Here is a 13,531-nt window from a genome sequence, read left to right as displayed (position 1 = left end):
CGTGGTTTTAGTTTCATTCATTTTAGTTATATGGAAAATGGGGCTGATGCATAATTTTTATTTTATTTATACTTTGAATAGATAGTGATACACAAGTATCAAAATGATAAAGCCAAAATCATGAAAAAAATGCAACATGACATGATTTGAGTTGAATACTGTAGATGATTCACATTCCTCCTGTAGAGAGAAGTTAAGCAGTGAATATTCATCAGGTGTCTTTGTTAATGTCTCAAGAAGCCCGACCCATGGGAACTTTGCTCCTATGTATAAGCAAAATCCCCATAGGATGAAAGATTTGGGTTTAATAACTGAAATCTTGGTAAGGAGTGGTTTTGAACATTTGACTCACTGGTCCAGTGATAAAAGCCATCAAAAGAAGGGAGTTTCTAACCAAGTTGTTCAGGCGACAAAGAAAATCTTCAGACTGGGAAACAACAATGTCTTTCCTGAAAAAAATCAGCCCATTGTTGAAGAACACGTTTCTCTCAGAGAAGGATGTTTTATCCATATGTGCGGCACAGATTGAGGCTGAAATTCAACAGGTGTGGTACTACTTTGACAATACTCTCATCTTCTATTCTTCGAAGCACCCCTGATATATCAATTAATAGCTTCAGCATGGATTAACGTAGTCTATTAACTTACTTTTTTTCTATGAAAAGCTGAAATTTGTCTGCGTAATAATGAGTTGACCTCCGTGAATGATAGCCTTCTGCATGTGAGTGCAAATCTATAGCATTTTAACGTAAAACAGTGTAGGGTGACCATATTTTGATTACCAAAAACCAGGACACTCGGCCCGGCAAACAGATCCTCAAATGATACTCGAAGTTTACTCAACGATGCCTTATTAATTTCAATACATTTAAAGCAGGCTATGCCTCCTCTGTATGGATAGAAAATTGTTATATTACAAGACACAAATTCAGATAGGCTTCTCAGAGGTTACTCAATAATGAATGAAATAATGGTAGAAATAATGTATCTTCTGTATTAGAAAAATAAATATATAAGAAATGTAAGAAATACCTCCAAATTAAACAAATACAAACTAATATAAACAAAATATATTTCTTCCTCTTTATCCTGTTTGACCATCTATATTTAGCTGTAGAGCTTATCTTTCCCAGCAGTTTTTTTTTTGAAAAACAGGACATTTTCATCACTTTATAAAAAAACAGCCAGGACAGGACGTCAAAACAGGACTGTTGGTCACCCTAACTAATGATATATAAATCTGTTGGTGTGTGTGAAGTGTGAACCATCACAGACCCACCAATATAAAACACCTGATGTTGTCTGGTGTCTTATGAACGTAAAAAGGGGAGGTTTGGAATAAATCCCAAGCGTCTTCCTAGACACAACATTTTATGTACGGTCTTTGGACACAACACATTTGGATTGCTTTGAAGAGACACGTATTTGTACAGGTCAGATTGTACAGAGTTCAAACTTGGATTCTTTTTAAAGAAAATCAGCATGGCCAAACGACTGATGTGCAAATGTGCACAGTGTGATCTAGAGGTTGTTTTTGGATGTGTTTGGTAAATTGACACAGATATCATGAGAAAATATAAAGGGAACATACATTTTCATTTTGAATGGAATATTCTAAAACATATGGTGACTACAGTCACAGTAAAAAGTTATTTTGTTTCTTTAATTTTCACCCAGTTTTTTTACAGTTGTTCTAAAGCTTTTGAGGAATCAATATTTGTTGTAAAATCCCTTATTCATTATGGTTTACTCTATTTATGTAATAAAAAAAATGAACTTCAGTTTTTTGTATTTGTTGTGATATATCACATCAGAACACATATACAGTATAAATGTCTAAAGAAGTGAATTGTCAATAGAATCTAGAAAAAAATGTCTCTTGAATGAAAATTGACCCTTCCAGAAGCCTAAAATATCACGGACTTACAACCCCTTAGACCTTTAATATCATATTTTGGTGCAAATGTATCTGATGTGAAGTAGAAATTAGGCAGATGACTACATGGAAAGGTTGTTTGAGAGAAAAAAACTTTTTAGTGTTTGACGTCTTTGACAGTTTTTTGTATCATATTGGAGCTTAATAATCGATTAAAAATTTGGATCCTGAATTAAAACCAGTTTTAACTGATTTACTGAACTGACTTCTATCCTGGATCCCATTTTTATGGTTACACAGAGCCATTTATGACACAATATATATATTTTTTAATTTGATTTTAGGGTAAGAGAAAAAACTATAACGAGGTGCTTGATTTGTCCTCTGGAGATCTCCATAGAGGGGGAACGAAACCCATCAGCTTTGTTCGTCAAGTAGGTAGCAGCTTTCCACCTGTCACTGAAAAAAACAGAAAAAAAACATGTTGGGAAAAATATTATTACACTCTAAAAAATGCTGGGTTGTTTCAACCTAATTTGGGGTAAAATATGGACATACCCAGCCATTGGGTTAATTTTTTTAATTACATTTTTAACCCAACGTTTGGGTTTGTCCATATTTTACCCAAAATTGGGTTGAAACAACCCAGCATTTTTTAGAGTGTACTTAACCCAATGCCTATATGAGAAATAAGATGCTCAGTTTTTCTGTGTGCTATTTTTCAGGTCCTTGCTGCTTGCTTCTATCCAGAACTTTTGGAGGATGACAGTCTGCCATTAGATGTTAAACAAAGGGCAGAATGTCTTCTTAGACAATGTGATGGTGGAAGCGTAGGTGAGCTTTTGTCCGTCCACAGTGGTATTTATATCTAGCTGTTTTCATACATTTAAGTAAAGAAAAGTGTGATTGTCACTGCACCACTTCAAATGTTTATTGTCAAATGTTAAGACTTCAAGAGATCAGCTACATTTAAGTTTTCTGTTTCAGTGTGTTGATTTTCTTTTTTAACAGTGTGGACAAACAGGTCTGATCAAATGTTAATTGAAGCATATGAACGGCTGGTGTGTGGTGTTGAATCCTTGTACGTGATAGTCATGTGGTGCCAATCTCTTCAGGCTCATATACAGATTCATGTGGAATCGCCAAAATCAAACAGTGCGTGTCGAAGTTCATTACCAGGAGAGACGGAGGAGTTCCTTCCTCACCCGACAACATCTTCATCACAACTGGGTCACAGATGGCTCTCATGGTTTAGTCAACAAAAATCATTTATCGCTTTTTGTTCCTTTTAAAGGGGACCTATTATGCAAAATTCACTTTAAAAAGGTGTACGAACACAAATGTGTGTCTATAGTGTGTGTTAACACCCAGCCTATAATGGTAAAAAAATCCACCCACTCCTTCTTTTAATCCCCATGAATCATTATCAGTCTCTTCAAACGAGTGGTTTCTGATTTTCCCAGTAGCACCTCATTGCAGTACACGAGATCCAGGGGGTGGAGCTGGGTAGGATTAGGTATACGTAAGGTGGGAGGAGTTGGATCTGGATGCGACTCCTCCCCGTGGATTTCATGTTCTGCAGTGAGGACCATCTCGATCTCGAAGCCCCGCCCATGACTACTGATGATCTGCCCTATTAGCATAAATCCCGCCCTGAGTGAGCCGGATCAGTCCGCCATTTCTGTTCCTCGTTTTAGCAGCTGAAAATATACATCTGTGCCAGAAAACATTACAAATGTTCTGTTATTGGATGTACCAACGAACATAAGAGTCTCCATAAACTCCTGACAACTGAGGGCACAGTGAATACATTTCATTTATGAAGGAAATGTGCCAAAGAAAGCCATATAAAGTAGTATATTTGGACAAATTATTTTAAGCCGGACTGTTACAAACGAGGGTCAGTTCAACTCTGGATTTGCTCAAAAGTTGTTCCTGGAAGATTTTTTGATTAACATGGCGGTACATGCTATTCGATGAGTTGAATCAACTTCATTAATTAATCTGACATTTTGGCTGCATGACATTCTCCGGTTTTGTTGTTGACGGAGTATCCGAAGCATGAGCTGTAAAGGGTCCGCCCTTTTTTGGTAAGGGGGCCGGGAGAAGCAGCCCATTGTCATTTAACGGGACAGATGAAAACAGCGTGTTTTTGCTCACACGCAAATAGGGGCAAATTTGACAAGCTACAATAAGTGATCTGTGGCGTATTTTGAGCTAAAACGTCATCGTGCATCAAACGTACATCTAGTGAGGGGCATAATAGGTCACCTTTTATTATTTTTTAAACACAAATGCATAAACATGCATGCACTTTTTTTGAAAATGTAAGATTGGATGGTATAAGTTTAACTTCAAGTAAATATTTTCATTGTAGTTTATGGTGCAGCTGCTGGTTCAGAGCGAGGGCTCATGTCGGACTGGTGTGCTCATACCAGTGCCCACCTACGCTACATTTACCCAGGCTCTGGAGGACCAGGGAGCTGCCATCATTCCTTACCATTTGTGTGAGGAGCAGGGCTGGACACTGCAGGTGGAGGAGCTTCGAAGAGCGCTTCATGCAGGTAGAAGGACATGCAATCCAGTAGCGCTTTATATCTGCAACCCAGGGAATCCTACAGGTACAGCAATAGATTATCCTTATTATTGTGAGAAAGATGTGCCATCTTGTAACCAAAAATTGAGAAAAGGAAAATGGCTTCTTGTAATTATAAATGGATGAATGTTGCTTTGATTATCAGGTCACATACAGAGTAGGAAATCCATAGAAGAAGTGATTCGGTTCGCTGCAGAAGAAAGGCTCTTCCTACTGGCTGATGAGGTGAGCTTTTCTCAAATAATGTCAAGTCAAGTCAAGTATATTTTTATAGCGCTTTTCACAATATAGATTGCATCAAGCAGCTAGTAATGTAAGAGCTCTCTGTCATTAAAACCAAAGTCCCTTTCAAGGAAAGTCTGTTTCATTCTGCAGCCATGTTTGCAACACCTCCAGGCTGCTATTTCAAGCATCCAAGACCATGTCCTGTCTACTTGAATAGAGGCATCCTGAAATCTCGAAACTGCTTGGCAAACTCACAATTAAATAATTTATTTCAAATCAGTAACAAAATCTGCCATGATTCTTCAGGCTGGATGCATGTGCAGTCCTCAAAACACTTTGTTTCTATAGGAACTGGAGCTAATGGCAGACGGGTCTTGTTCCGCTTAATTTCGCGTTGCACTTTCTATCATTCATAAGTAATATGAGTGCACCATTTTTGGTAAAACACAATGCTGTTCCTGGAGGGACACCTTCCATCAGAATTTAGCTCTAAATTTGTCAAAGATCTAGTGGCGGCAAAAGCTGACTGTGTTGTTGCCTTGCGTTAGCTGCATCTCGGGCAAAAAGTGTAGTGATAGTACCATTGTAGATGTGAGTACAGAAACTAACCACTAGGTGTCAGTGGCATTATACGTACCAGTAGAGTATGCAGACCGATAGTCAGTAGAGTGGAGTTGTTGTTGTTACTCTTCCTGCTCGCGACCTGAAAGTGAACAAAAGATACGTTCTGTTACAAACCTGTTACTTTAATGAAATAAGAAACACATTACATGGTACCAGGAATGGTGATGATCACCAAAACTGATAGCCGTCATGGAAAGTGTTAAACCGCCAGACGCTGCTGGACTGGAAATATTGATCACGAATGGCGTACGTTTAAACAGAGATTTGCGCTGTACTTGCAGGCAGTGGGCCTCGATGAAGCGTCGGATGCACGCAAGATTGCATTGCTTCTCACTGTTACGGGGCCTCAGATAATAGAGGTGTTTAACACACTCATGTTTGAACAGGCTGAGGACAAAGGCAAATACGACTTGGTACTGGTGAATGAATGAAGGTTGGCCAAGGGGAGAATGTACCCAGTACTACAACATCAGAACAGAGTTGAGTGTTGTCAAGGGACTTCTGCTGAGACCAAGATCATTATCCCTCAGTCACTGCGACAGGAGATGCTGAAAAAACTGCATGAGGGACACCTTGGTGCAGAACATTTTTAAAGAATGGCTAGGACTGAAATCTATTGGCCCGGAATAAACGCAGACATCGACCGGATGGTGTCAACCTGTGATACTTGCTTGAAGCATCATGCTATGCAACAGAAGGAGCTAATGATCATCACTGATCCACTAGATGAACCATGGCAGAAAGTTGGGACTGACTGACTTCCTGGATGGACAAAACTATCTGCTAGTCATAGTCGATAGTGATCTGTCAAACTATCCAGAGATGGCATTGCTTTCCAATACATCTGCTGCTTGTGTGACAACACACATAAAATCCATCTTTGCTAGACACGACATTCCGCAGGTGGTTTACAGTGATAATGGGCAACAGTGACAAAGACTTCCAGAAGTTTATTGAGGAATATGGGTTTCAACATGTGACATCAAGCCGCAGTCGAATGGAAAGGCAGAGAAATGAGTACACATAGTGAAACTGCTACTCAAGAAAGCAGTGAACAGCCAATCGGATCCTTATTTAGCTCTGCAGAATTAACATGCTTGTCCACTAGCACACTTCTGTTCTTGAACCCTCCATTGTGAGCTGTATCTTTCTCTTCAGGTGTATCAGAGCTGTGTCTATGGAGAAGATACTGAGTTTGAATCCTATAAGAAGGTGTTATCAGAAATGGGCTCTACGATTTCAGGCACTGTGGAATTGGCCTCCTTTAATTCTGCCTCCAAGGGCTTCATGGGAGAGTAAGTAGTATTATTATATTATTATTCCTTGATTTCTCTCTATATATAATTACAGCGTATCGATCCTTATATTAATATTACTCTGGATACAAATAATAATAATAATGGGAGTGGGCCAGTGAGTCTGACAGATAGCACATTTATTTAATCAACAAATGGAATAAAAAACAAATCTATGTTAGTCTACTACTCTGACCATTCTTTGTTTTCAGGTGTGGGCTTCGGGGTGGCTACATGGAGCTGGTGAATCTTGACCCTGCCGTGAAGGAATACACTCGTACATTCTTTTCCACTAGGTCCTGCCCACCTGTTGGTGGACAAATTGCACTTGACCTCATGACAGATCCTCCAAAACCTGGAGATCCCTCATTCCCCACCTTCTCTGAGGTCAGTATGCTCCATATGAGTGCTTAACATATCCACAAGTTTCCTACGCCCCATGAGCCCTTGCGTCAAAAGTGGGTGCGACTTCTGGTTGGAAGTAAACAAAGCGTGACTTGACATGCTTTACACTCGTTCATTCAACAGTTGACAGTCATTCAAGTTATAGCGATCCAAACTAGCTAACGATGTGGGAACACAACCTCAACAAAATTAAAAAGGGTGAAATAACAGTACCTTTACCCTCCGCAGTAGTTGATTGGGAGTATTATAATAACATTATTAATAATCAATACTCATCAAGGCATGGTGACAGACAGTTGTGCGAGCTGACAAACAATTAAAATAAAAAATACACACTTAGTCATTGTGCTTTGGAGTTTATTCAAAATTATAAATGAATGTGCTGCTTGAATACATTAACTGGCACATTTGGTATTCTGTCAACACAGGCTTTGATCCTGAGTTTAGGTGTAACATCAGTAGCGAACAGCCAATCACAAGCTGATAGAGTTTATAGAATATTAGGAATTTAAACAAATGTACACAGGAAGATTCGTCTTCTTTTGGGAGGTGATGGAAACTACAGTCGTCGGCAGGACCAGAGACGGGCTCTGGCAGGATTACTCTGATTTCGTTTTCAGCTTATGTTCAAAACAATCACGTTTAAGCCACTGAATTAGTTTAGTCCGGTTATACATACAACTGCGAACAGCACATGTTGTCCCTGAGCTCCATAACGACATCTCTTATAAAGATTTGCGTCTTTAAATAGTAAAATAATTTTCAGAGAAACAGCTAGCCTCTTCGCTAACTATAACACAAAATACCATTGGAATGCTACTTCCGCTGCCTCACTGGACGTTTCACCCACTTTATTTTTTACAGGAGCGCTCTTCGGAAACTTGTTGATACAGAAAAATAACATGCAATTTTTTTTTTACTTAAGAAAAAAGTCCCCAAATCTCCAATGCACAGTCATACTCTGCAAACATGGCTGAGCACATCTCAGCCTTGAACCAAAACAAAATCTGTGGGGTATTAGCCAGAGGGGAGTCATGAGCCCAACCGACAGAGGTGCCACCGGGAGATGTAGAGACCCAGGTGGAGTCGGATGTCCGGAGAGAACAGGTGAGACAGGAGGACCAAGAGACCCAGGCCGGAGCTGCGGTGATGAGTGGCCAAGGTGGAGCAAGGGTACCAGAGGACCGAGGCAAAGCAGGTGGGACTGAGGAGGAGTCGGAGCAAAGGAGGGGCCCAACCGAACCAAAGAGGTGGTGGAACAAGGTGTAGCTGAAGGCCCATAAGTCTGTGACGGAATAAGAGTGATGACTGACTAAGGTGACGCCGGAGGGATAAGGGGGCCCAGTGGAGCTGGAAGGACGATGGTCCCAGGTCGAGTTGAGGGAGGTAGGAGCCAAGGTGGAGTAATGGGCTCGGAGACCCGAGTGGGAGCCAGGGATCATCACACCAAGGTGGAGTATGTGACCAGGAGACCCAAGGCATTGCAGCAAAGTTAGGCTGAACTGCTGGACCAGCAGAGACAAGGAGACTTGGATGCTGGATGGAAGTAGCAAGGACGAAGGGCTTTGGCACAGGAAGTCATCAGGTAATTTATCACTGCAGACTGAGGTGGACTGAATTCAGATTCTGGAGGATGGGATGACCAGCCTCTACTTCATCCAGCTCCACTAAAGCTCCTACGGGGACAGATGGACGAAGTGGTACAAACACCTGGTCAGACTGGGCGGCAGAGTTGAGCTCCTGGATGGATGTAGCCTCTGGCGGGGGGTCTTTTGCGGGCATAGGCTCTGGCTCTGTGTCTGCAGAAGTGGGAGGGAGGTTTAAGTTCTGGCTTTATGAAGTCCACTAGAGGATTTTGGGCTGGAAGGGTGATGGAAATTGTTGAGCAGGCTTCCTCTCTTGCTGCTTCCACTGTGTGGGGAGAACCATTAAACCATGAAGCATACTTGATGTACTGGAACAGGGAGCATCTGGACTCCCTCATGGGCATGAGGTCATATGGTCATAAAAAAGTCAGACTGGAATATGCTATTCAGTTCAGTGTTGATTCAGTTTGATGTCTGTGTAAAGGTGACACATATAATTGATATAATTTATATCAGATATAAAGCAGCTCTGTAATCATCCATCTCAGTTCAGTTCTCACCCGCAGTCAAATCAATAATTTCGCTGAATATTAAGTGTGAAATAAGCAAGCCAGAGGAAACAGAGGCAATGAACCCAAACTCCATCAGGTGACAGAAACAGAGAAAAAAAAATTGCGATGCAGCCTGGAATCATATGAACATCATGTGCATTCATTTAGCCAGAGGAGAACTTCATCCCCGACTGGTCCTGGTTTTAAACAAGTCAGATTATGGATTGATATCATTTCATTTTCATATTTCATCCATTTACTTCTCCTTGAAGATTATGATACATCACATTGGCATATGGAGGAATGGGGATTTGTAACTGGTCATAGGTGTCTGAGCAAAGGTTTTGTCTGGTTCCTTTGGTATTAGCTGAGGATCTGTGCAGAAGGCTGTCTAGTCGACACTGCCTATCTGGGGTTTTGTCTCTAGGGCTCGTCTAGTTGTTGTCCAGGTCCACCATCTGGTCTCAATACTATCAAGGCATTCTAGAGTGCAATGTACTGTGTTGAGCATCATAAAGCTCTGTCTCAGTCGCAGATCATGGGTCCTCCAACAGAATAATGACCCAAAACGTACCTGTTGACAATTACAGAAGTCTCATTGGGAGCTACAGAAAAAGCCTCTAAAGGTAGTGCAACAAAATATTAGATTAAGGCATAATTTGTGTCCATGCCATTTTCATTTATTTTATTTAAATGCTGTTGAATCAAAATCCAAAGGAATATTTCTTTTGTCAGTAAGTTATTTCAGAGAAAATGTTGGGTTCTTTACTTTTTCATGGAAGGGTACCAACAAATTTGTTCACATATGTGTCAGGGAGAAAGCTTTCCTGCTGGATTCGCCCATTCCCCAGTCGGGTCTTTTTGGTGACGTGGTTGACCACGTGCTCGAGAGCCCATGGCTTTTGGAAGCGGTTCTTGCTCTAAAAAACTCTCTCCAATGTCCTCTACGGGATCAAGGAAGTGGCAATGTGGTCTGTCACCCCCTCACAGCTGGGGTGAAAGGTCATTGAAGCTTCTGGCGAAAATTACAGATGTGACAGATGTGTTGGAGCAGGATTGCAAGAAGGTAGCTCTCCAAGAAAAGGGCTGGTTTTCCTTGTTTTAGAAACCAAAATTCACCAAATGGTCTCATGTATTGGTTGACCTGATACAAAAGAACTGATAAAGTTGAAGTGTCAATATCAGTAAAAAAAATAAAAAAAAAATACAACTTTGTATTGAACTTAATTAATCTTTTCTTTCAGGAGATCCAGTCCATTAAAAATATGATAAGTAAAAATGCTCGTCGGATTCAAGAGGTCTTTAGTGAGATACAGGGGATCAGCTGCCAGCCATTGAAGGCAGGATTTTTTGTCTTCCCCCGTCTACACTTACCTCCAAGAGCAATAAAATTGGCCAAGGTGAGAATCTGTGTATTACAACAATTTGTGAATGACACTAAATTAAAAGTACTACTGTTGTTGAATAATAAGTAACTACAGAGGACATACAGTAAATATCAACACCAATCGGTATAATAGCTATTTCAAATCCTGGAAACAACTGCCATTTAGTCTATTTCATCATTCAGTCTAAAAGTCAGTAGCATCCCTACATGACAGGAAAAAAAATACATAATTTGATTGCTCATAAATGTTATACAAACAGATAGCAAACTGACATTGAATCAACGTGGAAATATGACATCGAAACAACGTTGATCTGACATTGTTTTGCTCATCGAATTAACGTTGAACCAACGTCAGATGCGTCATTCTTTCAAAACTAACGGAAAATCAACTTGAAATCAACGCGTTGTTTCAACGTTATGAAAGCAAACCAATTTTCGATTTCATTTAGCTTTGAAGAATGCCGCGTCTGACGTTGGTTCAACGTTAATTCGATGAGCAAAATCAACGTTGTTTCAATGTCATGAGAGACGTCGTTTCCACGTTTCAATGTCAGTTTGCTGTCTGGGTTGCCACCTTCTAATTCACAATTGCAAGTCAAAAACAATCTGTCTGAACTACACAAAGTTTAGTACTTTTCAATAAGACAATGAAAACAATGAGTGACAAATGTAGTTGAAACAAAAAAGCTGAAAAAAGTTGAAATGAACAAACCAAACCCAGATAGCAAACTGACATTGAATCAACGTGGAAATATGACATCGAAACAACGTTGATCTGACATTGTTTTGCTCATCGAATTAACGTTGAACCAACGTCAGATGCGTCATTCTTTCAAAACTAACGGAAAATCAACTTGAAATCAACGCGTTGTTTCAACGTTATGAAAGCAAACCAATTTTCGATTTCATTTAGCTTTGAAGAATGCAGCGTCTGACGTTGGTTCAACGTTAATTCGATGAGCAAATCAACGTTGTTTCAATGTCATGAGAGACGTCGTTTCCACGTTGATTCAATGTCAGTTTGCTGTCTGGGAATGCATGAATGCATTAAAATGCAAGCACGATTTTGCATTAAAAATTTCCAATTTCACTTCCAAAATAGTCAGTCTCTTCAAAAATACAGCCTATAATATTCAATAGGAAATTTTGAGTCCATCATATTTCGCTTTACAAATTTGCTTCCACATTCGGTGGTTCAAGTTCAACAGAAACGTCAACATCGTACATCCGGGAACTGCAGGAATAGCAATAGAGTACCGATGCAAAATCATCATCTGCTGTTAGACAGCCTTCCAGTAGGTGGTGCAAGCGTGTGTTGACAAAGACCAAAAAGGTAAAGAGAGTCATTCATTCACAAAAACAGATTTGCAGAAATGGATCAAGCCATTCATATTCTGAGTGCATTTGTTTGCCTGTAACCAATATAGTATAACCTACATCACCAGTAAGGTTTTTCTTTTTGTCAGAATCACAGCAGTGACGAAATATCTTTAGGCAATACTAAAATGTTGTAACCTGACAGTAGTTCTCATATTTTCTACAAGTAAAGTTGTTTTCTCTTTGTAGAAAAAACAGATGGAACCAGACATGCTGTATTGCTTGCATTTGCTAGAAGAATCAGGTCTGCATGTGAGGTCGGGCTGTGAATATGGACAAAAAAAGGACAGCCATCACTTCAGGTGTTTGCACTTGCACTGTTGCATGCGTGATGTGAATGGATAACTTAAACAAAACATTCGTAACTAAATGTGAATTTATCATTACTTTTTATCTGTGTGATTTTATTGTTGTTTTCAATTGCCCAATTGTACATTCTGACTAAATTACAGCCATTCATGCTTACCATAGTAGACATTCAAATAAGCTGTAAACGTTAGCCCATCTGAATTGAAAGCATATTCTGTGTATCCTATATATTCTCTGTGAAAACCAAATTCTCCATCGTTTCTCAGGCTTTTTGTGGCAACTCATGAGGACACCATGGAAGATGTTCTACAAAGACTGAAGACATTCCACAAGCGATTCATGATGGAGTTTTCTTAGTGTCATCTTTAGCTGCTTATGTCAGACTATTACATTTGTTTGAAAGTTAATTGATTTTTTTTAAATAACATTGCTTATATTCCCAAAGAGCTGAGATAGACCCTTTTATTAGATTTAAATCCATTGCCCCAACAATGGCATCCAATTATATTTCTACACATTCTGTCTTTTTGGTGCACAATGTAATTTAGTTTCAATGTAACTCTTTATCTGCCTCAAATTTAGGTTGAGAGGTTACATGAATATTGGTCATTGTTTAATAAATTATTCAGACATTTGATTATAAGTGTATACTTTAGATTGCACTCATTCATTTGGATTCCAATGTCACTCAGATTATCGCACCAGCTGTTCATACGGATCTCACGGTCACACACTCGCCAGTCGTGGTCATTAGGTGGAGGTAATTGACTAATACTACAGTGGTCAACATTTAAAGTGGATCAAAAAAGTTCATTAAAGTTGTCCTAACACAAGAACGGGTTTTGTTAAAAATTCATGTTTAAGTTTGATGACTACTGTATATAGATTATCTGTCTTTTATAGATACTGTATATAGATGATTGTTCTTTTAATTTACTACCAACGAATCTGTACACAATTAAAGCAAGATTAAATCCAGCCAGGAATCATGACCATTATTATAGAAATAAGCAGACCAGTAGAAAATCTAGTTGAAAAAGGCATAAAAAAATGTGCTGAGCGAATTGGTTTCCATGACCATCATTTCCATTTCCATGATTGAAAAAACTAAACTGAGTGAAGGGAGAAACTATGAACAGGTGTCAGAAAACAATAAAAAAATTAGAAACCATGGAAACAAATGAACAGGGACTAAATAACAAACAATGAAACTAAATACAGAAAACTAAAGTAAGCCGTCTCAACATGACGTAATACCCACACTCCCAGTAGGCACTTCCTGACTAAAAACTCCTGA

The 13,531-nt window shown here is 39.5% G+C and overlaps 1 protein-coding gene across 2 annotated transcripts; it reads left to right on the top strand.

Moving 5' to 3' along the window:
- Positions 1-283: 283 nt before the first annotated feature.
- LOC120488947 (alanine aminotransferase 2) lies at positions 284-13,212 on the top strand. 2 transcript variants are annotated; one of them, XM_039685543.2, is made up of 11 exons: positions 284-545; positions 2,221-2,310; positions 2,602-2,710; positions 2,992-3,125; positions 4,254-4,497; positions 4,618-4,697; positions 6,480-6,616; positions 6,829-7,003; positions 10,403-10,558; positions 12,115-12,227; positions 12,501-13,212. In XM_039685543.2, exons 1-11 carry the CDS (start codon positions 441-443, stop codon positions 12,589-12,591), a joined length of 1,434 nt encoding a protein of 477 aa, XP_039541477.2. In that variant the 5' UTR covers positions 284-440; the 3' UTR covers positions 12,592-13,212. The 2 variants fall into 2 exon arrangements, with proteins under 2 accessions (XP_039541477.2, XP_039541478.2); XM_039685544.2 differs by lacking the exon at positions 2,221-2,310.
- The last annotated feature ends 319 nt before the right edge of the window (positions 13,213-13,531 follow it).

This window comes from Pimephales promelas, chromosome 5 (genome assembly GCF_988280905.1).
Source record: "Pimephales promelas chromosome 5, fPimPro1.hap1.1, whole genome shotgun sequence".
In the NCBI taxonomy this organism is placed as follows: domain Eukaryota; kingdom Metazoa; phylum Chordata; class Actinopteri; order Cypriniformes; family Leuciscidae; genus Pimephales; species Pimephales promelas.
This window is presented reverse-complemented; position numbering and strand designations above follow the sequence as displayed.

What these genes read in the sequence shown, in the direction of transcription:
- LOC120488947 (XM_039685543.2), top strand. Translation starts at nt 441, where the DNA reads ATGTCTTTCCTGAAAAAAATCAGCCCATTGTTGAAGAACACGTTTCTC. An exon ending in CAACCCAGGGAATCCTACAG is followed by an intron (nt 4,498 to 4,617) that starts GTACAGCAATAG and finishes TTTGATTATCAG; the next exon opens with GTCACATACAGAGTAGGAAA. An exon ending in TCCAAGGGCTTCATGGGAGA is followed by an intron (nt 6,617 to 6,828) that starts GTAAGTAGTATT and finishes CTTTGTTTTCAG; the next exon opens with GTGTGGGCTTCGGGGTGGCT.